Source organism: Patella vulgata, chromosome 3 (assembly GCF_932274485.2).
Source record: "Patella vulgata chromosome 3, xgPatVulg1.2, whole genome shotgun sequence".
Taxonomy (NCBI): domain Eukaryota; kingdom Metazoa; phylum Mollusca; class Gastropoda; family Patellidae; genus Patella; species Patella vulgata.
Genome location: NC_065881.2, coordinates 57,779,844 through 57,804,795, shown reverse-complemented (window position 1 = coordinate 57,804,795; position 24,952 = coordinate 57,779,844). Strand labels below are relative to the sequence as shown.

Genomic DNA, 24,952 nt, shown 5'->3' with positions numbered 1-24,952 from the left:
AAGCAGTAGTCTACCATCATTAAATGAATTCTTTTAAATTATTTAATTGATAGACATTATCTTTCATTCTTTGTTACTCTTTGGAAAGTCGTGGATGGGGTGCCACAGCTTCTTGTTAGGCATTTTGAATCCAGTTGTTGTACGCCACAATTTGGTCTGCACATATTTCTTTGTTTTAATGAAACTTGGTGTCTTATATATATGATTTCAAAATATAAACTCGTTTCATCAATTGCAGGGTTATTCTTGCCTTTTCAGCCTAAATACATGTCGCCTGTGAATGCAGTAGACTCTTATCTCTTCCCTCAGGTGATAATAAAACTTTCTTTGTGGTTTTGTATTCATGAGATCTTCAATTAAGATTCAGTAGGTTCACATTTTGAACAATTGGTATATAATAACTGGTGTGTTTCCCCCTGAGCTGCATTGACATGATAGCCTATAGTGATTTTCAAGATGTTTGGTAGACACTCATCCCTTGCTCAAGGTAGGCCAGTGCCAAGATGTTCAATAATTAAGTGAGCCTGGGGCTATTTGAAACTTGGTTATACATGAAATAATTAAATTTAATTTCTAATGCCTCAATAAACCTACAACAGCCTGTTGAAAATTGAGTGTTTTTTGCTGATGGCCTACGATCATTGTACTACAATGACAGAATAACTTCTGGATTCATTGTTAATCCTGTTCTTCATATATGCCAGTACTTCATATTCACATAGATCTATATACATAATAGGTACAAAACAGCAATTTGAGATATGTACGTCTACTTAGTCAAGGATGAGACATGACATTATTTTAGTATTAACTTTTAACAAATTTTCCCAGTTGCTTATCTTGAGTTCCGAAACCCTGTTAACCCTATTAGAGGTCATAATTGTGATTCAATCATTTTGGAATGTTTATTTGATAATTTTAAATAATTTCTAACAATTACTCCCATAGGCGTATGGCCTGATTGTCCTTTTAAGGGCGGTGGTGGGGGATGGGTGGCTGTATCGTTTTTGCCCCAAAAAATGACGGCAGTGCCTGAAAAATGAACCTACATAACTTTACCACAAATATTAGCAAGTAGCAACTGGCAGAGCGAATTTTTCTGCAGTTTGAGTTGGAGAACTAGACACCCTGAATCAAGGAAATCCTGGTGAATTAATTGGATTGATGCACTTTAGAATGTCGACTTTCATTTCATTTCATTTTCCTCAGTTTACAGAAAGTAAGATTTATTCACCTTAGTATATAAGCTTGTTTCCCGACTAACAAAGAAAGCATTGAACTATAAACATGGGTTAGTCTGTCCGTCCGTCACACTTTTTAGGACCCAATACGCCTGCTTTTAATTAAGCCACAATGTTTAAAGTTGCAGTTGTTTATTAGGTTAATGCCTTGCTGCTAGGGTTATGAAGAGTGATAAATAAGTTGATTGCTAGATGCTTTATAAAAACATAATGAGCAAGAAATTGATAAGTTTGATCTACACATATTTATTATGGGATTGAGTCTCACTGTTGGCTTGTTAACATTCAAGGTGTCACATTCATGACTAGATCCTTTTGCTTATTTCTTTAAGAGAATTTCTCCCTTGATACCCAAGATTACCCCTTTGATTACCAACTTTTGTTAATGAAAGGATTACTTTTTAATTTTACCCCTTATTTTTTTTAGCCTAGTGAAAACCCAGACTATACTCATCGTCTAGAACAACTGGAAAGTCAGATATCACAGCTATTGAATAAAAATCAGGTTTGTCAGATTTCTGTGGTAAATAACTATGATTTAGAATATAGTTGTTATGTTCTTTACTTTTTTAGATTTATTTACCATCTTTTGGCTTACAGTAATATATGTATATAACATTGCGTTTAGACCTCAGAGCCATGGTGACTTAGCGAGTAAGGTGCTGGCTCACTAACAAGGAGATCTGGGGTTCAATCCTAGAGTTATATGAGAAATTGCATCAGGATTTTCTAGCGTGGTTTTCCCTTGTCTGTGGTGACAGATGGAAGAAGGGTCTGGCAAGGAACAGTGTTTAGTTGTTTGGATGTTACAAAAAACTGCGGTCCCATATAAAGGTTGGCATGCATGTAAAAGAATTTTTGACCAGTTGGAATGCCAAAAAAGAGCAGGCTATCCAGACAATTTTCAAAATTGCACACTACAAGGTGTGTTTGCCTGGTGGGTGCAGAAAAGCAGTATGTTAAACCCCATTCGTTTTCATTTGAACTCCATTGAAAAAGGCAATTTTAGGCCACAAAATAAAATATTTTGTTTCTCCTTATCCCAAAATTGATGTGGAAGGGCTTTTGGTGCTTTTTGATGCGGATGTATTATGTCGTCACCACTGTCTGTCCGGATGTCCGTCCACAATTTGTTTGTGGACACTCTACAGGTTACAATTTTTATCTGATTTTGATGAAACATGAAATATAGGTTTATATCCCAAAGATTACGGTTCCATTCAAAATTAACATGTATCGGACCGTAACTTCATTTATTATGGCCCCTGATTGTACGAAAAATCATGTTTTCAGCTTGTGGACACTCAAGGGGTCACAAATTTTATCTGATTTAGATGAAACTTCAAATGTACATGTATGTTTATAACCAAAAGATCTTGGTTCCTTTCAATATTCTCGCATATCGGATTGTATGTAAAATGGCGTTTTTAGCTTGTTGCCCCTCTAGATGTCACAATTTTTCATGTGGACGTATATTGTCGTAGCTCTGTCCGTTCGTCTGTCCACAATTTGTTTGTGGACACTCTACCGGTCACAATTTTTATTCGATTTTGACGAAACTTTAAATATAGGTCTATCTCCTAACGATCTCGGTTGCTTTCGATATTATATATTAGCATATATCGGACAATAACTTATGCCCCCGGATTGTACGAACAATCACAATTTTAGCTTGTGAACACTCTAGAAGTCACAGTTTTTATCTTATTTTGATGAATCTTGAAATGCATGTTTATAACCCAAAGATCTTGGTTCCTTTCGATATTTGCTGCATATCAGATTGTAACTTTCTGAATTATAGTCCCTGATTGTTTATAACTCAAAGATCTTGGTTCCTTTCGATATTCACGCATATTGGATCATAACTTCCTGAATTATGGCCCTTGATGGTATGAAAAAACATACTTTTAGCTTGTGGTCCCTTTTATCCGATTTAACAAAACATTTGAATATATATCACAGTTACACCCTAATGATGGTTGAGGTTGAATTTCGTGAAAATTGGACCAAAACTACCAGACAAATTGTCCGCCCCTTGTATGCAAATAGTGTAAATATATGGTATATCAAGGTTGTGGACCCTCTAGAAGTCACAATTTTGATCCGATTTTGATGAAACTTGAAATATATCTTTGTGGTCCCTCTAGGACTAACAATTTTTATCCGATTTAACAAAACATTTGAATATATATCACAGTTACACCCTAATGATGGTTGAGGTTGAATTTCGTGAAAATTGGACCAAAACTACCAGACAAATTGTCCACTCCTTGTATGCAAATAGTGTAAATATATGGTATATCAAGGTTGTGGACCCTCTAGAAGTCACAATTTTGATCCGATTTTGATGAAACTTGAAATATATCTTTGTGGTCCCTCTAGGACTAACAATTTTTATCCGATTTAACAAAACATTTGAATATATATCACAGTTACACCCTAATGATGGTTGAGGTTGAATTTTGTGAAAATTGGACCAAAACTACCAGACAAATTTTCCACCCCTTGTATGCAAATAGTGTAAATATATGGTATATCAAGGTTGTGGACCCTCTAGAAGTCACAATTTTGATCCGATTTTGATGATACTTGAAATATATCTTTATGACCCAAAGATCTTGGTTCCTGTAAATATTTGCGCATATCAGAATCAGATCGTAACTTCCTGAATTATGGCCCTTGATTGTATACGCCCACATTGATATTTGGTCATATATTGTCATCGCCCCCATCAGTCTGCCGTCCACAATTGCTTGTGGACGCTCTAGAGGCTAAAGTTAATATACGATTGACTTTAAATTTTCTACACAGTGTTTAAGGTTATGGGACGAAGAAACCTATTGATTTTCAGTGATTTCCGATAATTACTGCCAGAGGTATGACCCTTGATCACTTTGAAAAATCTTGTGGACGCTCTAGAGGCTAAAGTTAATATACGATTGACTTTAAATTTTCTACACAGTGTTTAAGGTTATGGGACGAAGAAACCTATTGATTTTCAGCGATTTTCGATAATTACTGCCAGAGTTATGGCCCTTGATCACTTCAAAAAATCTTGTGGACGCTCTAGAGGCCAAAGTTAATATCTGATTGACGTTAAATTTATACACAGTGTTTTATACACAGTGTTTAAGGTCATGAGACGAAGAAGCCTATTGATTTTCAACGATTTCTAATAATTACTGTCATAGTTATGGCCCTTGATCACTTTGAAAAATCTTGTGACTCTCTAGAGGCTAAACTTATCATCTGATTGACTTCAGATTGGGACGAACAAGTATATTGATTTCCAATGAATTTTGATAACTGAACAGCTAAATCCATGATATTATATGTTTCGTATACTAAACATTAGCATGGGGCAGAACTTTATAAAAACCAATCAAATTCTAATGATTTTCTGATAATTACTTAATGAGTTGTTACTCCTAATCAGATTTTAGTGTATTATAAATGTTTCATTACCGAAAAAAGTAAAAATATGCGACAAGTCTTGTTGACTGTCTGGACGATTTAGCTGCTGTAGGTGTATGTTTCGTTGCCTGGCAACCTATCTTGTTTAGCTTATTCTCTATCCATCTCTTGCAAAATGTGAGCGTATCCTGCCTGGCAGCCACTGGTCTGATTTAAAAACACGTTCGATTATAACTTTTAACGTTTAGATGAATGATGGACAGAGACATGGTGACAACAATATATCACTAATGTGGGAATATTGAAATGAATATTTTTACCAATTTTGTATGTAAGTTATCACAAATGCTAGGCCATTCATGGAATATACATGAAGTTATAACAAATATTTTGAAGGCTTGATATCTTTACTCTAAGTAATTGATGTTTTTTTAGCGTACCTTGGTTGGGATTTTTGTGTAAAAAGACAATCCGTGTAGTTTTTGACACATTTTACCTCTATATTGTACTGGACAAGTCGGTAGAATATACCATAATTATGGAGCTACAAAAGTTCAAAGGGTTAGTTTATTTATGTTCATTCGGTTATAAAACCATTATTCAGAAAAATAAATCAGTTTCAGGCGGTATATTTATTTGATGCCATCACCATGACAATTAGAACACATAATTGCTAGAGTAACTAGACATTTTCATTGTATAGTACATGATAGACCAAAAAGTTGTACAATAGTAAGCTGTCTTTGACATTACAACATACAGAAAAGAAAATCCATAGAGAATCTCTTGACATTGTTGATATTGTTGACTGGATTTGTCCTGTGTACTTCCTTCTAGTCTTATGAAATAATGAAATAAACACACTCTTTAAAGATGGATGACAAGCTTATCTCAAAAGTCAAAATTATTAACTATTTTAATGCAAAGACTGTTAATAAATACATCCAAGTATAAGAAGAATGCTTTTATAAGGTCTTTTTCTTAAGAAACATAGTTGGTGGCATAGTGTGAAATTAATTGAACAGGCATTATGCAAGAGCTAGATCTACAGTGTTTTTGAAATGAGGTTTTCTCAGCTCAGAGTGGTAATTTGTCTGAAAAGAGAATATGCTGAAAATTTCTGTCAAATTACTTCACTATGAGCTGAGAAATCCTCATTTTAATAACACTGTAGCCCGATTGTCATTGTTACTTTTGTTATTTATTTGAGGATTTCGGGGGGGGGGGGGGACATCAGCCTCACTGTTGGCTTGTTCACTTAAATATTCACTCCCTGACAAAACTGATGGACGATGTAGCTGCTGTGAATGTATGTTTGGTTGCCTGAAAAGCTGTCTCCTGGTTTGTGTTAGCTCTAGGAAGACTACAAGCCTATCAAATTTTTTCATGGTTTGGATGACTTAGCTGCTGTGGGTGTATGTTTTGTTGCCTGGAAACTCATCAACCTTGTTTGAGCAATAAACATTTATATAACCCTTACCACTAAACTTTGTGTTAGACCTGTGCGTGGTTGCTTAAAATTAAATTTTCCCTCAAATAAAAAATAAAATAAAAAATCAGATTGGTTCTATCTTACTATAATGTGATCACTAAGGTAGCTACATTCACTCAGATGAATTACAGTACACTTCTACTAAATTTCCCCGCGGTCTGACCTGGGCAGAAATGAAAAATCGCGGACGTCAGTTAATCAATCCGCTCTGGCCACGCTCAAAATTCTGCTCTAAATTCCCCCCGCGAATTTAAGTAAAGAGCCGACCTCCGCGATTATTTTAAACCGCCGCCCACCGCGAAATTTTAAATTTCCACGCATGTACAGTCAGCACATCAATAGCTGGTTTGAAATGGGTTTATTTATCGTGCGATTCCATGGCAGTGATATCGTAGTCGAATATCAGCTAATTCGACATGCAAAAAAAAGATTGTTAATTTAACACGGTTAGACACGTAGATTTTCCTGGCTTATATTGAAAAATAACAAATATTAAACAGGCTTTTAAATAATAAAATAAACAGAATTATGGCTGTACCGATACATTACTCCATCAATATGTTCGACATTTTTAAGACTTGCATCGATGGACTATTTCAAACTCATTCAAATTACGAAAATTCCAAAGTTTACACACATAGTACATAGATGCTGTTCTTACCGTGGGCGAAAGTTTTGTCCATCGAAATAGCAATTTCCATTCTGACAAATAAGTCACACAATGCATTTAAAATTGATAAATCACACCTGAATAAGTGATATATCTTCGGGTTTAAATCAAAAATGAATTAAATGCCTTCATGTCCTGTTTTTAAGCACACATAGCCAGAAGTCACCGTCAACCTTGCTGAACACATGTACATTAACATGTATTACTCGGATAATACCTTGATGGCCTTTTCATTTCGGCACCAAAGAGTCTGAGTCAATGCATACTGTCAGTCAAGATTCCTAAATAATTACTTGAATTCACACGTGTCATCAAAAGGAATTGATAATTGACTAAAATAGAAGCCCCTTTAACAACAAATTATTACCATGTCGTATTCTCGTAAACAATACTTTTATTCTGAATTGTCAGTAAGTAATCATTATCCAAAATAGTTGACCTCATTATTAAAGAACAATTACAATTGGGACGCGACCAATCTGGATTTTCACACAAAATAGGTGCCGTTGTCATGGCTAAATTACGAACGGGCTACGATGAATAGCACACCCCCACCCCCCTACAATATACATCCTGTATTACTGCCAGTAGGTTACAAGGGATTCTATTAATTTTATTTACGATAAAACTCGGGATTTAAAAAATTTGGATATAAGAGATAATTCAATTTTTGAATCGGTACAGACTTAAAGGTTGGCAAATGCACCGTATGAAAAAAATACTTAATCATCATATTCGCAGTTGACATATTCTGTTAATAAAATCATTCGTTGAACCGGTGGTGATATTTTTTTTTTAATTTTGCACAAAAATCATCCCTTATATCCACCATGCCCCTTTAACAAATGCATGCTTTTTTGTTAGGCAATTTCCTTTGTACTCTCTGATGTGTTCTCTTTGATGTGAGTAATTGTCGCCTCGGTTACTATTAATAATCTAAATTCTGTCCGGACAAGATTCCATTCATAAGAACTTGTTGTTAGGTGTTTTAGTGAAAGCGTCTTCGATATGTTCACGGAAGCAAATGAAAATTAAGATTTGTTTCTGTGATAATTATTGGAAACCGAACCGGATTATTATGGATTATTATTTAGGATATTTATCATCTACTGTATAAATCTGTATCTTAAAGTCAAATACGAAACTGAAATAGTAAATAGTCTTCCAGCTTCTATCCAATACATGACATTTAATTTTGGGGACATAAAATATATATTGAACGTTGGTTGCCGAATCGTCATTTTAATTGACTTATTGTTAAACTAAATATCGGGGAGAAAATATACCTTCCTCGCAAGTTATGCCAATTCGGATTAACTAATGACATAGAAAATTGCTATGTGTATGTGCTTTGTGGTACGATTCACGAATTAAATACCGATGTACATTATAAATGAATCCAGCATTACATACATTTTAGGAAACGAATGCAATACATTGGTACACTTTAGTTATTTTTCAAAACGCAATTTGAAAAGAGTATTATGAATGAATTACTGGTGAACTAAAATGAATAATATACTCGTGATATTGTTCCATTAGATATGTGTTTCTTTCTAATAACGTGTGACAATATGGACTAAATTACTCTATTTTGAATACTGTGGACCATAATCCTCCGCGAATTTTATGTTTCCACCGACTATAATCCACCGCGAATTTCATATTTTCGCGGACAATAATCCACCGCGAATTTTATATTTTCGCAGACTTTTTTCCTCCCAGAATGTCTCTAATTCTGAGGAGTGTATATGAGAAAAAAAACGCGATTTTCAGAGAAAAAAACGCCCACAAGGACTAATTTCACACATCCGCCAGAAGTTTTCTGTACACTCTAATGATGGTCAAGTTTGAATTTCGTGAAAATGGCCGCCCCTCGTAATCAAATATATGGTTTATCAAGGTTGTGAATCCTCTAGAGGCCACAATTTATATTTATATCACAAAGATCGTGGTTCCTTTCGATAATCGTGCATATCTGAACGTAACTTCCTGGATTATGGCCCCTGATTGGTCGAAAAATTGCATTTTTAGCTTGTGGACCCGCTAGAAGTCACAAGTTGTATTCTTTTTTAAAAAGCATTTAAATGTATCACCGTTACACTCTAATGACGGTTGAAAATCGGACCGAAACTGCCTGACAAAATGGCCGCTCCTTGTATGCATATAGTGGAAAAGTATGTAATACCAAGGTTGTGTCCTCTTTAGGAGTCCCAATTTTGACGAAACTTAAAATAATCTTTATTTCCTAAATATCTCAGTCCATTTCGATATTCGCACATTTCAGACCATAACTTCCTAGATTATGGCCCCTGATTGTGCGAAAAATTACTTCTTTTTTTTTAGTTTGTTCTCTATCCATCTAATGAAAATTTGGGCGTATCTTGCCTGGCAACCACTGGTTTTAGATTGTTTACCTGGACGGTTTTTATATGGCTATATTTTCATGTAGACGTATATTGTCGTCGCCCTTGTCGGACCATCTGTCCACAATTTGTTTGTTGACACTCTACAGGTCACAATTCTTAACTGATTTTCATGAAACTTGGAATATAGTTTTATCTCCCAAAAATCTCGGTTCCTTTCAATATTCGTGCATATTGCACTGTATCTTCCTGGAAAATGGCCCCTGATTGGATGAAAAAATCGCAATTTTAGCTTGTGAACCCCCTAGGTCAGAATTATTATCCAATTTTGACAATTGTTTAAAGTTGCAATTTCATATTTTTACGTTATATTTTTAAAATTTATTGAAATAAAGCCTTAAAATAGATGGTATCTATAAACAGTCCTACCTTGTTAAAGAATAATCCTATTAATCCTATAATTCACTATTGCCAGTTGAGAAATTGGCAAAAATATCATTTTCCTCTTCAAATTCAAATGTTTGAGGATAGCTACTCCATTTTGGAGAATAGAAAACAAGGGGGGTAATTGGGAGGTAATTGTGTTATTATTTCCGGTGTAAATGAGTTTTAAATGTGAGAATGACACCTATGATCGTATAATAGTCAGTTGACAACCTATTGAGCAAAAGACTTAGAAATAATTATGTTTTGACTTTCTTGGAAAATATGAAATTATAACTTTAAATATATCACCATTGCACTCTGATGATAATTGAGTTCGAATTTCGTAAAAATTGTACCAAAACTAACCAGCAGAATGGCCGGGGCAGACTTAGTGTAGCCACCAACCCCGAACAGACCGGCTTCGCTCGGGGTTCATAACTCCGAAACCGGAAGTGGTAGACTAACGCCACCTGACCCATGTTACTCCCCGGTTCGAGCTTCCCCTATACCCCAAATTTCAGATTTGGGGCAGACCTAGTGTAGCCGCCAACCCCGAACAGACAGACTTCGCTCGGGGGTCATAACTCCGAAACCAGAAGTGGTAGACTAACGCCACCTGGCCTATGTTACTTCCAGGTCCGAGCTACCCCTATACCCCAAATTTCAGACTCGGGGCAGACCAAGTGTAGCCGCCAACCCCGAACAGACCAGCTTTGCTCGGGGGTCATAACTCAGAAACCGGAAGTGGTAGACTAACGCCACCTGGCCTGTGTTACTTCCCGGTCCAAGCTACCCCTATACCCCAAATTTCAGACTCGGGGCTGATGTAGCCGCCAACCCAAAACAGACAGACTTCGCTCGGGGGTCATAACTCCGAAACCGGAAGTGGTAGACTAACACCACCTGGTCTATGTTACTCCCCGGTCCGAGCTACCCCTATACCCAAACTTCAGACTCGGGGCAGACCTAGTGTAGCCGCCAACCCCGAACAGACCTAGTGTAGCCGCCAACCCCGAACAGACCAGCTTCGCTCGGGGGTCATAACTCCGAAACCGGAAGTGGTAGACTAACGCCACCTGGCCTATGTTACTCCCCGGTCCGAGCTACCCCTATACCCCAAATTTCAGACTCGGGGCAGACCTAGTGTAGCCGCCAACCCCGAACAGACAGACAGACAAACGACAGTCACAAATATATATATAGATGTATGTATATATTTTTACCTTACAGCAGGTATATGTTGCTGAATCTAGTAGACCTACAGATAAAGAAAACAGATCACTTGTGCATTCTGCAAAACTTCAAGCTGAAAGAGGTAATTTTACATGTAATTTATTTGAATTAAAAGGATAACAATACTCAAAATCCAGTAATCCCATGAGAAAACCATGCAAAAGCATTTAAAAGTAGGGGTTGGAAGTTTTGATTTATATTCTCAGAATTTGTTTACTCATATGGATCTACTTGGGAGCCAAAATAGTTTTAAAAAATATTGAGCCATTTTGGAGATACAGATACGGTTGTGATTGAGACATAGCCATAGACAGAACGTCAAGCTATAAATCATTGACTTCATACTACCAATCACTGTCCTGACTACTATCATTATCAACTAACAAATTATGTGTATCATCCGCCTCGAAATTGTCCTCACTGTCTTGGTCAGCAACAATCTGATTAAAACACAGATCCAATTTTGTTTCGTTTTTATAGTTCAAAATTTCGATTTTACTTGTCTTTACTACACTTGGATCTGGAAGCGTTGTTATTTAACTTGTGTTCTGCTTGAAATGAGGGGTCAGCCAATCAAATGGTCTGTCGAATCGAGCGTTTGACCTTTTTTGCGTGGAACTGTGGGTAGACATTAGCGGCAATAGATTAGAAATCAAAACAAATCAATAGTAGATAAAAAATACATGGCGGTTGCTAATTGGTAAATCGAATGACTGACGTAATCGGGTTAAATGTCGCTTGCTTGGTACCTGGCATCATAGAATGTGAACTCCCATTATAACTTGTTAGATCTACATGTAGTGTAGGCCATCGAAAGTATAAAAAACGAAACGAAATATAGATCCATATTTTAATTAGATTGGGTCAGCAAAGATGTCATTTAAGATTTTGTCGAGAGTGAATCATCTATGTGGGACTCTGCTCTCCGCCATTTTACGGTGTGCCGCCTTAAAACAAGTGGAAATATGTTCTAGTGTATAGAAAAAAAAACATAGACCACAGCGTAGTTTCACATTTTTACTTTGGTAGCAGAAAAAAACAAATGATCCTCTGTAAACTGCATTGTTATAAAAGTAATCATAATTTTCACAAATTCCTAAATTAGTTACAGGTCCTTCAATTTTATTGGAGTCCTTTGTACATTGGAACCCTGTCCCACCCACCATACATTGGGTACAGGCAACAAGAGCTGCCTAAGATTTTGAAGTAATGAATTTAAACTAAGCAGTCGAGTATCAACCCTTCCTTGGTCCTGATGCTAGCTAACACTTGATTATATTTTTTATACACCCACATTTTCATGTGGATGTATATTGTCGTCGCCCCTGTCCGTCCATCCGTCCGTCCACAATTGTTTGTGAACACTCTACAGGTCACAATTCTTATCCGATTTCAACGAAACTGGAAATATAGGTTTGCCTCCCCAAGATCTTGGTTCCTGTCGATATTGGCATGTATCGGACTATAACTTCATGGATAATGGCCCCTTATTGTATGAAAAATCACAAGTTTTTAGCTTGTAAACACTGTAGAGGTCACAATTTTTATCCGATTTGGTTTATACTTGAAATATATGTTTATAACCAACAGATCTCGATTCCTTTCGATATTTGCGCATATCGGACCATAACTTCCTGAATTATGGCCCCTGATAGTATGAAAAATCGCGTTTTTAGCTTGTGGACCCCATAGAGGTCACAATTTTTATCCGATTTAAAAAAACGTGTGAATATATCACCGTTACACCCTAAGGATGGTTGAGTTTGGACCGAAACTGATGGACAAAATGGCCGCCCCTTGTTCGCAAATAGTGTCAAAATATTGCGTATCAGGGTTGTAGACAATTTTCATCTGATTATGATGAAACTTGAAATGCATGTTTATAACCCTCATATCTCAGTTCCTTTCGATATTCGCGCATATCGAACTATAACTTCCTGAATTATGGCCACTGATTGTACGAAAAATCGCGTTTTTAGCTTGTGGACCCTATAGAGGTCAGAATTTTTATCCGATTTAAAAAAACATTTGAATATATCACCGTTACATGTACACTCTAAGGATGGTTGAGTGTGAATTTCGTAAAAATCGGACCGAAACTGACGGACAAAATGGCCGCCCCTTGTTCGCAAATAGTGTCAAAATATTGTGTATCTGGGTTGTCGACCCTTTGGAGGTCACAATTGTCATCTGATTTTGATGAAATTTGAAATGCATGTTTACAACCCAAATATCTTGAATCCTTTTTATTTTCGTGCATATCGCATGGTAACTTCCCGAATCATGGCCCCTGATTTTACGCAAAATCGCATTTTTCGCTTGTGGTCCCTCTAGAGGTCACCATTATTATCCGATTTAAAAAAACGTTCGAATATATCACCGTTACACCGTAAGCCTGTCTGAGGATGAGTTTCATGAAATTGGACCAAAATTGCCAGACAAAATGGCCGCCCCTCGTACGCAAATAGTGTAAACATCTGGTATATCAAAGTTGTGGACCCTCTAGAGGCCACAATTTTGATCCGATTTTGATGAAACTTGAAATGCAAGTTTATAACCCAAAGATCTTGGTTCCTTTCAATATTCATGCATATCAGATCGTAACTTCCTGAATTAATTATGGCCTCTGGTTGTACGAAAAATCGCGTTTTTAGCTTGTGGTCCCTCTAGAGGTCGCAATTATTATTTGGTTTAAAAAAATGTTCGAATATATCATCGTTACACCGTAATATTTGTTGACTTCGAATTTCATGAAAATCGGGCCAAAACTGCTGGACAAAATGGCCGCCCTCCGTACGCAAATAGTGTAAACATCTAGTAAATCAAGGTTGATCCGATTTCAATGAAACTTGAAATGAATGTTTATAACCCAAAGATATTGGTTCCTGTTGATATCGGATTGTAACTTTTTGAATTATGGCCCTTGATTGATCAAATAATCACGTTTTTAGCTTGTCCCTGTAGAGGTCACAATTTTTATCTGATTTAAAAAAATGTGTGAATATATCACCATTACACACTAAGATCTTGGTTCCTTTTGATAATCGCGGATACCCGAACTGAAGTTCCTTAATTATGGCTCCTGATTGTTCGAAAAATCGCATTTTTAGCTTGCGGATTCTCTAGAGGTCACAATTTTTTTTCCAATTTTAAAAACCGTTTAAATATATCACCATTCCAACAAAATGGCCGCTCTTTGTATGCAAATTGTGTAAAAGTGTGTAATACGGAGGTTGTGGACTCTCTAGAGGTCACAATTTTTATCCGATTTTGATGAAACTTAAAATATATAGAGGATATTTGTCGTTTTAGAGTGAATAACATATTTTATTTCATCGAGAAGCAAGAAAACTTATATTTTCACGAATGCGTAGCATGAGTGAAAATATAAACGTTTTCTTGCTTAGAGATGAAATAAAATATGTTATTCACGACAAAACGACAAATGTTCTATTTATTTAATGATTTTACAATCATTTTAGGTAAAAACAACATGGACTACTTTGTCCGCTTCTAGTCAGTGGAATAACACTGATAAAACGCGGTATTCCACTACTGATCATAAAATAAATCTTTATATCCCAAAGATCTCAGTCACTTTTGATATTTGCACATTTTAGGCCATAACTTTCTGGATTTTTGCCCCTGATTGAAAATCGCATTTGTTTTTAGCTTGTTCTCTATCCATCTGTTGCAAAATGTGGGCATATCCTGCCTCGCAGCCACTGGTTTAAAGATACATTATGGGAGATCAGATAAAGAGCTGGCAGTTATCACTATAATATTTAACCAGCGGCTGCCAGGCAGGATACGCCCACATTTTCGAGAGATGGTTAGAAAACTAGCTAAAACGAAAGTGATTTTTCCTAAAATCAAGGGCCATAATTCAGGAAATTACAATTCAATATGCGCAAATATCGAAAGGAACCGAGATCTTTGGGTTATAAACTTACATTTCAAGTTTCAACAAAATCGGATTAAAATTGTGACCTCTATAGGGTCAACAACCTTGATATACCATATTTTTACGCAATTTGAGAACGAGGGGCGACCATTTTGTCTGTCAGTTTTGGGACGATTTTCTCGAAAATAGAACTGGGCCGTCCTTAGGGTGTAACCGTGATATAATTATATGGTTCTTTAAATCGGATAAAAATTATGACCTCTATAGGGTCCACAAGCTAAAAACACGATTTATCGAACAATCAGGGGTCATACTTCAGGAAGTTACGGTCTGATATGCGTGAATATTGAAAGGAACCAAGATCTTTGGGTAATAAACTTATATTTCAAGTTTCAACAAAATCGGATAGAAATTGTGACCTCTATAGGGTCCACAACCTTTATATACCATATTTTTACGCTATTTGAGAACGAAGGGCGGCCATTTTGTCTGTCAGTTTTGGGCCGATTTTCACGAAATTCGAACTAAGTCGTCCTTAGGGTGTACCAGTGATATAATATTATGTTTTTTTAAATCGGATAAAAATTATGACCTCTATAGGGTCCACAAGCTTAAAACGCAATTTTTCGTACAATTAGGGGATTCAGGAAAATATGTTCCGATATGCACGAATATTGAAAGGAACCGAGATCTTTGGGTTATAAACTTACATTTCAAGTTTCATCAAAATAGAATTAAAATTGTGACCTCTATAGGGTCCACAACCTTGATATACCATATTTTTACGCTATTTGAGAACGAAGGGCGGCCATTTTATCTGTCGGTTTGGGCCAATTTTCACGGAATTCGAACTCAGCCGTCCTTAGGGTGTAACGGTGATATAATAATACGATTTTTTAAATCGGATAAAAATCGTACAATCAGGGGCCATAATTCAGGAAGTTACGGTCCGATATGCACGAATATCTAAAGGAACCGAGATCTTTGGGTTATAAACTTACATTTCAAGTTTCAACAAAATTGGATAAAAATTATGACCTCTATAGGGTCCACAAGCTAAAAACGTGATTTTTCGTATAATCAGGGGCCATAATTCAGGAAGTTATGTTCCGATATGCACGAATATCGAAAGGAACCGAGATCTTTGGGTTATAAGCATACATTTCAAGTTTAAACCAAATCGGATAAAAATTGTGACCTCTACAGTGTTCACAAGCTAAAAACGTGATTTTTCGTACAATCAGGGGCCATAATCCATGAAGTTACGGTCCGATACATGCCAATATTGAAAGGAACCGAGATCTTAGGGTGATAAACCTATATTTCAAGTTTCATTGAAATCTGATAAAAATTGTGACCTGTAGACTGTTCACAAACAATTGTGGATGGACGGACGGACAGGGGCGACGACAATATACGTCCACATGAAAATGTGGGCGTATAAAAACTAGATAATGTAAAGGGAATTTGCTGAAAATTTCAGTCAAATTGATCCACTGTGAACTGAGAATTTAGTGATTGAATTTTAGACTTAGCCTCGTTCATCATTACTAAATTCGGTACGATAAAAAACATAGTCTTGATTATCCATTTTTATACGTCCACATTCATAATGTGGACGTATATTGTCGAAATTCTTAAGTGATTGATCATCATGAAACTTTACATACATATACCCTAAGGATGATCTATTGTTTTTGGTGCATGCCCGACCCCCAGTGGCAGGGCCACGTCCATTTCTTCAATTTGTTGGTCTATAGGCCGCATTTCTTAACATATCATCTTGAAACTTTGCATACTTATTCCTTATACCCTCAGGAACACTCCTATTGTTTGTGGTGCATACCCAACCCCCAGGGGCAAAGCCACACCCGTTTTCTTTTTGCGTGTCTGTGTTTCACCTACAGGCTGCAATTCTTAATCAAAAATTTTCATATTTATATCTTATACCCTAAGGATGACCTCTATTATTTGTGGTGCATTCTTAACCCCCTGGGACAGAGCCACTCACAATTTTTGTGTGTGTCTTGTGTTTCACCTGCAGGCCGCAATTCTTAACACTAACAGCTCCTTTTGAAAATTTGCATGCCTATTCCTTATACCCTAAGGATGATCCCTATTGTTTTTTGGTGATTGCCCAACCCCCAGGGGCAGAGCCTAACCCATTTTTTCTTTGTGTGTCTGTGTATTGCCTACAGGCCACGATTCTTAATGGATCGTCTTGGAACTTGGCATATGTATTCCTTATAGCCTAAGGACGGTAACTTTTGAATTTGGTGCATGTCCAGACCCCCAGGGGCAGAGCCACTCCCAATTTTTGTGTTTATCGTATACAGGTCGCAACTCTGAATGGATCAGCTTGCAACTTGGCATATATATTCCTTATAGCCCAAGGGCGGCCACTATTGATTTTGGTGCATGCCACGCCCAATTTTGCATTTAGAGCCCAAAGGACACAATTCTGAATGGATTATCTTGGAACTTGGTATACTTATTCCTTATACCCTAAGAACAGCAACTATGGATATTACAATCATTGCAGCCATTTTATATTTCTTTCTCTTCATTTTAAAAAGTAGCATATCAATCAAAGCAGGAATATGGAGGTATATTGCAGCGTTAGCGATACTCTGGCTTGATTTAATCATCAGTGAGTGTTGAGCAGCAGATCGGATTCCAATCTACTAAATATCGCATTCTAGCGGTGACATCGAAGGTTGATTATGGTCTGAATAAGTTAATTAATGTCTAATTAATAATTTTAATAACATTTCAGGCCTAAAGAAAGACCTGCAATAGGCAGATTTAGCTCTTGCATAATGTATATTTAACACTATATACATTTATATTGATCATAATATATGTTATATCAATTACGTATCTTACTTTTGGGAAGGCGATTTAAATAAGCCATTGGATTGTAATTCATATTAATCATAATATATGTTTATATCATTTATGTATCTTGCTTTTGGGAAGCTGATTTAAATAAGCCATTGGATTGTTTCGTTATCCTGTGAATAAAAATATTGTTTTAAGAAATATATGTATAAATGTTAGACTGGTTTGATTGGACTCGCGCAAAGCTTTCAGTTATTTGGCAAGCATCTGCACGTATTAAAGTTTTTGGAACGATATCACATTCATGAATGTATATGTTCGTGTACCATGGTAATAGTAATAGAGGTTTTCTTGAGTCAATTAAATCGACACTAGGATTTCAATGATTACGATGGTATAGATCGTGTTAGAGTTGATTGGATCGATATCATGAATATTACATTGGGTCGATTGGATTGATGTAAAGGTTTTGATTGTTTCACATATATCGGCATCCTTAGAGTGGATTGGATCCATATCGTTTAAATCTTATCAGTCGTGTATGATCGTAGTATCAATAGATGTTCTATTGAGTTCAATGAATCGACACAAGGTTTTCAATGATTACGATTGCATAGATCGTGCTTGAGTTGATCAGATCAATATTGAAACACAGATGACAGTGTTTCATCTCTCCGTTTTAAGGGTTGCCATCTGGCAAGATAAATATCTGGTATGGTGGATACAAAGTAATATAGCTTGGTCGGCATAGTCACATATTGTAGGAGGGCAACAATGTTTCTCCATATCAACAATAAAACTCTTGCCAGCAGATCTGGTGTTAAATGGAAACATTACCCAAGTTGGTGCTTTTTTGTGTATTTTGGTCCATTTTCAGTTAGTTTCAGTGTAGGTTAGTGATTGTCAGGGAATACTTCCATGTTGTTAAAATTTTAAATAGGAGAAAGTACATGTCATATGGGATACAATAACTTTGGTTCTAATTAAGTGAGAGTAATGAAACTTGGTCTATAGTTAGTGATGGTCCGATATGGCACCTATTGTTTTTACCGATATCAGATATTGACAGCGAAATATATCGGCCGATACAGATACAATTACCGATAGTGGTGGATATAAAACTTTTACACATTAAAATGCCTCGAATGGCATGATAATCTATGTAGATATATGTCATTGTTAGTCGGGAAACGCATGGTACATGTACTATTTTACCTCCGGAATAGGGGGGTTGGATGGCTGAATGGTTAGCGTGCGCGCGCTGTATCATAAAGTCTGTCATTGAGTCGACTGGTGTGGTTTCGAATCACCGGTTGTACGTGACAAAGAGTAGGGTCGCCTGTCCAACCTCGTGGGTTTTCTCCGGTTTCCTCCCACTGCTAAAGACCCCTACGCACAAGCGAATTATTGAAATAAAATTAAACCATATGTTAGTCCCGAAATGATCTAGTTTGTGTCGAGTGGACGTTAAACCCCATTTCTCTCTCTATCACCTCCGGAATATAAAACACAAACGCAGTGTTTTTTAAATAATAATTGGGCCGCACTTCCTACACAATCCAAAATACACACCATCTATTATCAATTTAATTATTTGCTGTATCATTAATTAATAAAGTCGAGATTACAATATTTCCCTGTATGTCTATAATAGAAGTCAGAATGGTTCATGCGGTAATGAATGATACATCAAAGTGATAGCTTCCTGGTCCTGTCTGTCAACTAGAACTATAGTTAAAAATAAAACCATCTGGGAACTTATTTGTTGGTGATATTATTAATTAATAAAGTATGATCTATATTATGAGTTATTATTAGTTGCTACAAATTATGTCTAAATTTTTAAAGTAGTTCAGCATAACAATACAAATTACTAAGTTATTTCTAAATTTTTATTGGCATTGATAACTCAAATAGTTTTAAATGGAAATTGCAGGGTACAGTCTTGATATTCAAAAACAATTTATCAGAAACAATTTAAATAAAAAATTCAATAGCCTAAGTAGATATTGTTCTAGTTTGTGATCTTGTAATATCAGGACGCATAGAAAACATGCAATTGGCTTATTCCTCCAAAAGTTTTATCGGGTGGATTGTAGTACGTTAATGTCTGTCTGCACATGCGCAGAAATGATATTCTTAAAAATTGCATCGAGAGACCCAAACTCTCAGTGTGTGAATAAGGATTTAAAAAATAAGGGAGACCTGTAAAGATTTTGTACTGTTTATTCTTTCCTTTTTATGCCCCCGGTACGTCTAAATAGCCATGCGCATGCAAACCGAAATATAATTTTTATTTTGGTTGCCGTGCACGTAGCTATTTAGATAACGGAGACCGGTAACGATTTTGTACTGTTTATTCTTTCCTTTTTACAGTCCATATGAGAGTCTTATATTACCAGTACGTCTAAATTGCAACGCAAACGGGCGCATGGCTATTTAGATGTACTGCGTGTCAAGCAAAATAATGATTTGTTCACAACTCAGATAATATTTTAAAAGTATTAACCTAATCCTTTTGAACAGATATCGGCAACTCCAGTATCAGAAAAATGGGTTGTGTATCGGCCGATACCAATTTCTCTCGATAGGCCCCTTATTGGTCAATTACCGTTGTTGAAACCAATTATCGGACCATCACTATGTATAGTTTCATTATATCAATACCTTGACTAAGTTGAAAATGAGCATTTTCTGCTCAGGGTAATCAGAGCGATAAGCAATAAGCAAATGGGTCTATCCACCCATCTGGTATAGGTGTTTATTAGGTGAATGAAGTGTGAAGATGAGCATTTTCTGCTAAGGCAAAGCGGAGATAAGCCGTTTGATTGGTTGATGGTTTGGGACACAATATTTTTGGTTCTAATTAAGTGAGAGTGGTGATACTTGGTATATAGTTTCATTATATCAGTACTTTGACTAAGATCGATAATTAGCATTTTTCTGCTGAGGTTAAGCAGGGCAGTAAGCCATAAGTTCAATGATGAGCATTTACTGCTTAGACTAAGTAGATACTTCAATCTGATTGGTCGAGATTTTGGAACACAATAACTCTGAAGTAGAATGTTCACACATGGTGTATGTGTTTATTAGGTGAATGCCTTGACAGTGTTCGATCATGTGCATTTTCCACTATGGCTAAGCAGAGATAAGCAATTTGATTGGTGGAGACTTTGGGTGAAAGTGATGACACTCAAGAGCATAGATTCATCTTACTAATACTTTGACTAAGTTCAATGATGCGAAATTTCTGCTTCTCTAACTAGCAATAAGCAATTTGATTGGTCAAGACTTTGGAACGTAATAACTCTGCTTTTAATTGAGGTAGAATGTTTAAATTTGGTGAATGATTTAACCACGGATTGTGTATAGATGGACACGCAACACCCACGAAGCCTTTAGAATTCTGTGCCATGGGAAAAAATAGACCTGACAATCGTGAGTAAAATAAAATTACCTCCCTTCGCGCAATTACCAGTATTACCGGTAAGTTTGAAAGCAAAGAAACAGAAATCAATTCATAATATTTTTATTAATCTTGCTACTTATTTTTTTGCAACGCAAACATAGACTACTAACTGATGATTGGGATGTAAATGTATCAACACATCGTGTTTGTTTACTAGGACGTGCCCATGTCTATCAAAAAAAAACCATGTTGAGTTTTCGTTAAAAACAAACCTACTAAAACACTCTTTTAATTTTTACTTCTGCACAATTAATCATCATTCCGGACAGTATTATACCTGAACTTTATTTTCATAACTTTAAAATCCTTCATACATACGGGAATTTGGAGTATAAAGCAATCAAAAATGCTTACAAAAACTACGAAAATATTGAAATCAATCATTTCACAATTTTCAACTGCTGCATTTGGAAATTTCAAAGTTCTAAACTGGAGAAATTCGTCACTACCGGATAGGAATACTTATTGGGTTGAAAAATTACTGTGTAACTATAAGAATACCGTAAATTCTAAGGAGGAGTTTGAGAAATTAATCTGTATGAAATCCTGCAATGTCAAAATTCACATCGTTTGATTTGCCGTTGACATTGAGATCTCGTTGTGTCTCACGCGAGCGGCAGAGAATCCAACCAACGGACTTGTTGCCTGTCTATCTATATACGGTCCATGATTCAACATTTTCTGCTAAAGCTAAGCAATTTCATTGGTTTGGCACAAGATAACTGATGGAGAGTGATGAAACTTGGTGTTATAGATTCACTACCAAGTACTTCAAAACCATGATCGAGTTTGATCGTGAACATTTTCTGCTAAGACTAAGAAAAGATAATCAGTTTGATTGCTCAATATTTTTTAAAAAGATAAATTTGCAATTAATTAGTATGTGTCATCTATTTATTTTGGAATTTTAGCAGTAGACGTGAGCTTCGCTGTTGGCTTGTTCTCATTATTTTTCCCATGGCATGAAAGTAAAAATGTTGCATTTGACTTTATTTCCTGAACATTTTTCCAGACTGTCATAGAATAATGTATCTTGATGGCATAATATATTTGTCAAAACGTTAGTGCAATTTACCACACATGCAAAGGACATTTTTCAGTGATACCTTCTGAGTTAATAATCACCTGGCACAGTTTGTAAGCTAGTAGATTATTAATACAACATTTGAGGCAAGGACCTACTGAATATTAAAGAGTTTCTATATAAATGTTATGACCACTGTCCACCAGAATCGATAACTGCAACAACAATCTCACAGGTTTTGGACCAATTTCAAAATTTTGCTGTCATTTTGTGAAGCATACATGTGGATACTTTCATGGAAACTTACATGGAAGCAATTGATGTTTTGGTTCACCTCAATCTTAAAACACACAAAGAATCAAAATCTTCAAATGCAGTTTTCTTGTGGTCTCATCATAACATTAGATATGGGTTGACTTCACTCATGCTCTGATCTGCTAAGGCCATGGTTTCTATTTCCTTGTTGAGTTAGTTGTATTTTACGTCCGCTTCCACCGAGGTGATATCGCAGACAATGACGTGTTATGTGTACAAGGTGCATTAATTTACAATGTGATTAATGAGAAATAATAGGATAATTAGGTTTTCATATATATGTACATAGGACAATAAACAACAGTAGGATAACATTTCCTATTTAGGCTCAGGCTATCAATCAAAATGCTTTAATGATGGACCAATCAATGAATAGTGTTGTTACTTATATTTGTCTGGCTTTGGACATGAAACCGTTGACATTAGAACCCTTTATTATACCTACCATGCCATTTGTCTGTCACATTATATAATTAATGACTGAGTCTTCGGACATAAAAACCTGTACACATAAAACTTGATTCATGTACCTTTATTTGAAAAACAAGATTATCAAATTGAGGGGCATGACAGAACAGTATGATGAATTCTTGTACACAAAACTGCTCTTTCTGAAATATATTAGTTTTTCATCAATGATCAAAGTTATTGTTCTTTTCTTTATAAATCTTTGGACCATGTATCATTTGATGATGTATACTACATTGATTTATATCTATTCATTATCAATTTATATAAGCTTGGTGTGAAAGTGAGTATTATTACCATGTCCACAGACCATTGGTGATTTCTGATATATGTGCAAATCCCTTAACATTTCACCTGCTTTCCAATTTCTCCTGATTAATAATAGCTTTGTGATCAAAGATGTTTTACTGTTAATATTTTACAAATTTGGTCAAATGAACTTCAATCTACCACACAGTTACACTGGTGTGGTTGCTTACATATTCAGTAAAACCTTTCTAGCAAATGGACCAGCATTAATAATTGGAGTGTAGAATTTATTTAATTTATGACCTGAGTAGTTCAGTAGTTATAAAGTACCATAGTAAATAAGATTAAATAACTTCTATAGGTTGTATAAAACACATGAATAAATGGATCAGTTAAAAGACTGAAGCTGGTCTGTGCTTCCTTCTTAAACTTTGAATACAAAAGTACAACAAAAAATTGTGTGGCTTCAGGTGTTATAAATAGACAAGGTCTACCCAGCCTCATAAATATACAAAGTATACCCAGCCTCATGAACAATACATGTCAGTGCTTACCGCTATTTGGAGAGGGGATTTGAACCTTGATTTCAGATGCTAAAGTCCACTGTGTAGAAAATAGCTTATGGGGCCAAAATTCATTGACAATGTCACCAGTCCACTTGTTAAATACAGAAGTACATAAAATTTTAGAAGTATGAACTCTACAAATAGGAGAAATTAGGCATACCCTGTCCTGTGTATGACAACCACAACTGAACAGATAATCATTATAAAAAGTAAGCTGTTTCAGTATCATATCTAACATGAGAAAAATGATCTAGGATCAGTCATTAAATAACTTGACTTGTCTCTAAGCAAATTCACGAGAATCACAACCTTTTTCAGCTGAAGACTACTTGGGACTTGGACTTTTTCACTTCTAAAGGTCCATGACTCCATTCTACGTCATGGCACATGACTGGTATAAGTTGAAGCAACTACATATACTACTAGATCAATTAGATGTACCTAGTGTTGATGAAATACAATTGCCATATACTAAATGATTTTCTAGACAAAATTGTTATCCCTTTAAATTTACTCAGCCCATGTCAGCATTTCTGCTTAGATTCTTAATCTCCTGAGTTTTCAGGCCTTGAAGGCTACAAATCCCAGGATGGTATTATAAAAATAATTGGAATTATATTATATGTTTGATGTTTTCCATATATCAGTTCTTAATCTTAGTTAAATCTAAGTAATCACTGAATAAACGAATGACCTGATAAACAGTCATTAACAGTAAATTTTATCCAGCACGCACTCCAATGCCAAAAGTACATGTAGCTGTTCATGTATGGTTGGAATTAGGTCAACAAGACTGTGTGACATGATTTAGCTTTAAGGGTGTTAAGTAGTCTAAGATACGCAGTAACTTTTCAACACCAACATTTGTAAAATAACCCAGAGGACATCTAACAGTCCGACCGTTTGTTGTGTAACAATGAAGATGCAAGTGGAAAGAAAAAAGCTACATCTAGCAAATGGTTTCCCTGACCCAGATCAGTTCTTGAATAAATTATGATGTTATCAGCAGTAAACAGTCATAGCCGCCTCCAGCAGCTGTTTCACACTGGGTCATTCCATGTCAAGTGGGTCAATTTTCAGAAATTTGGGAAATCGCCCACCTTGATAAAATCTGGAAGATATATATGTTATTGTACATGTAAAGACTAGAAACTATGCAAAATTTGTGGTCTGTAGCTTGAAAATTGACTGAGATACGGGCATTGAGTTTCACAAGTTACAAATAAGTTTTCGAAACAAAATATGTATCTATAATTTTACTCGAGTTTCAGATA

At 35.9% G+C, this 24,952-nt stretch overlaps 1 protein-coding gene across 3 annotated transcripts in view; it reads left to right on the top strand.

Moving 5' to 3' along the window:
• LOC126816534 (leucine-rich repeat and coiled-coil domain-containing protein 1) overlaps positions 1-24,952 on the top strand; it is a 298,988-nt gene that overhangs the window by 26,451 nt on the left and 247,585 nt on the right. For all 3 annotated transcript variants that reach the window (XM_050543169.2, XM_050543168.2, XM_050543172.2), the window contains exons 7-8: positions 1,669-1,746; positions 10,840-10,924. In XM_050543169.2, coding sequence (XP_050399126.1) covers positions 1,669-1,746; positions 10,840-10,924 — 163 coding nt within the window. The remainder of the gene's footprint in view (positions 1-1,668; positions 1,747-10,839; positions 10,925-24,952) is intronic.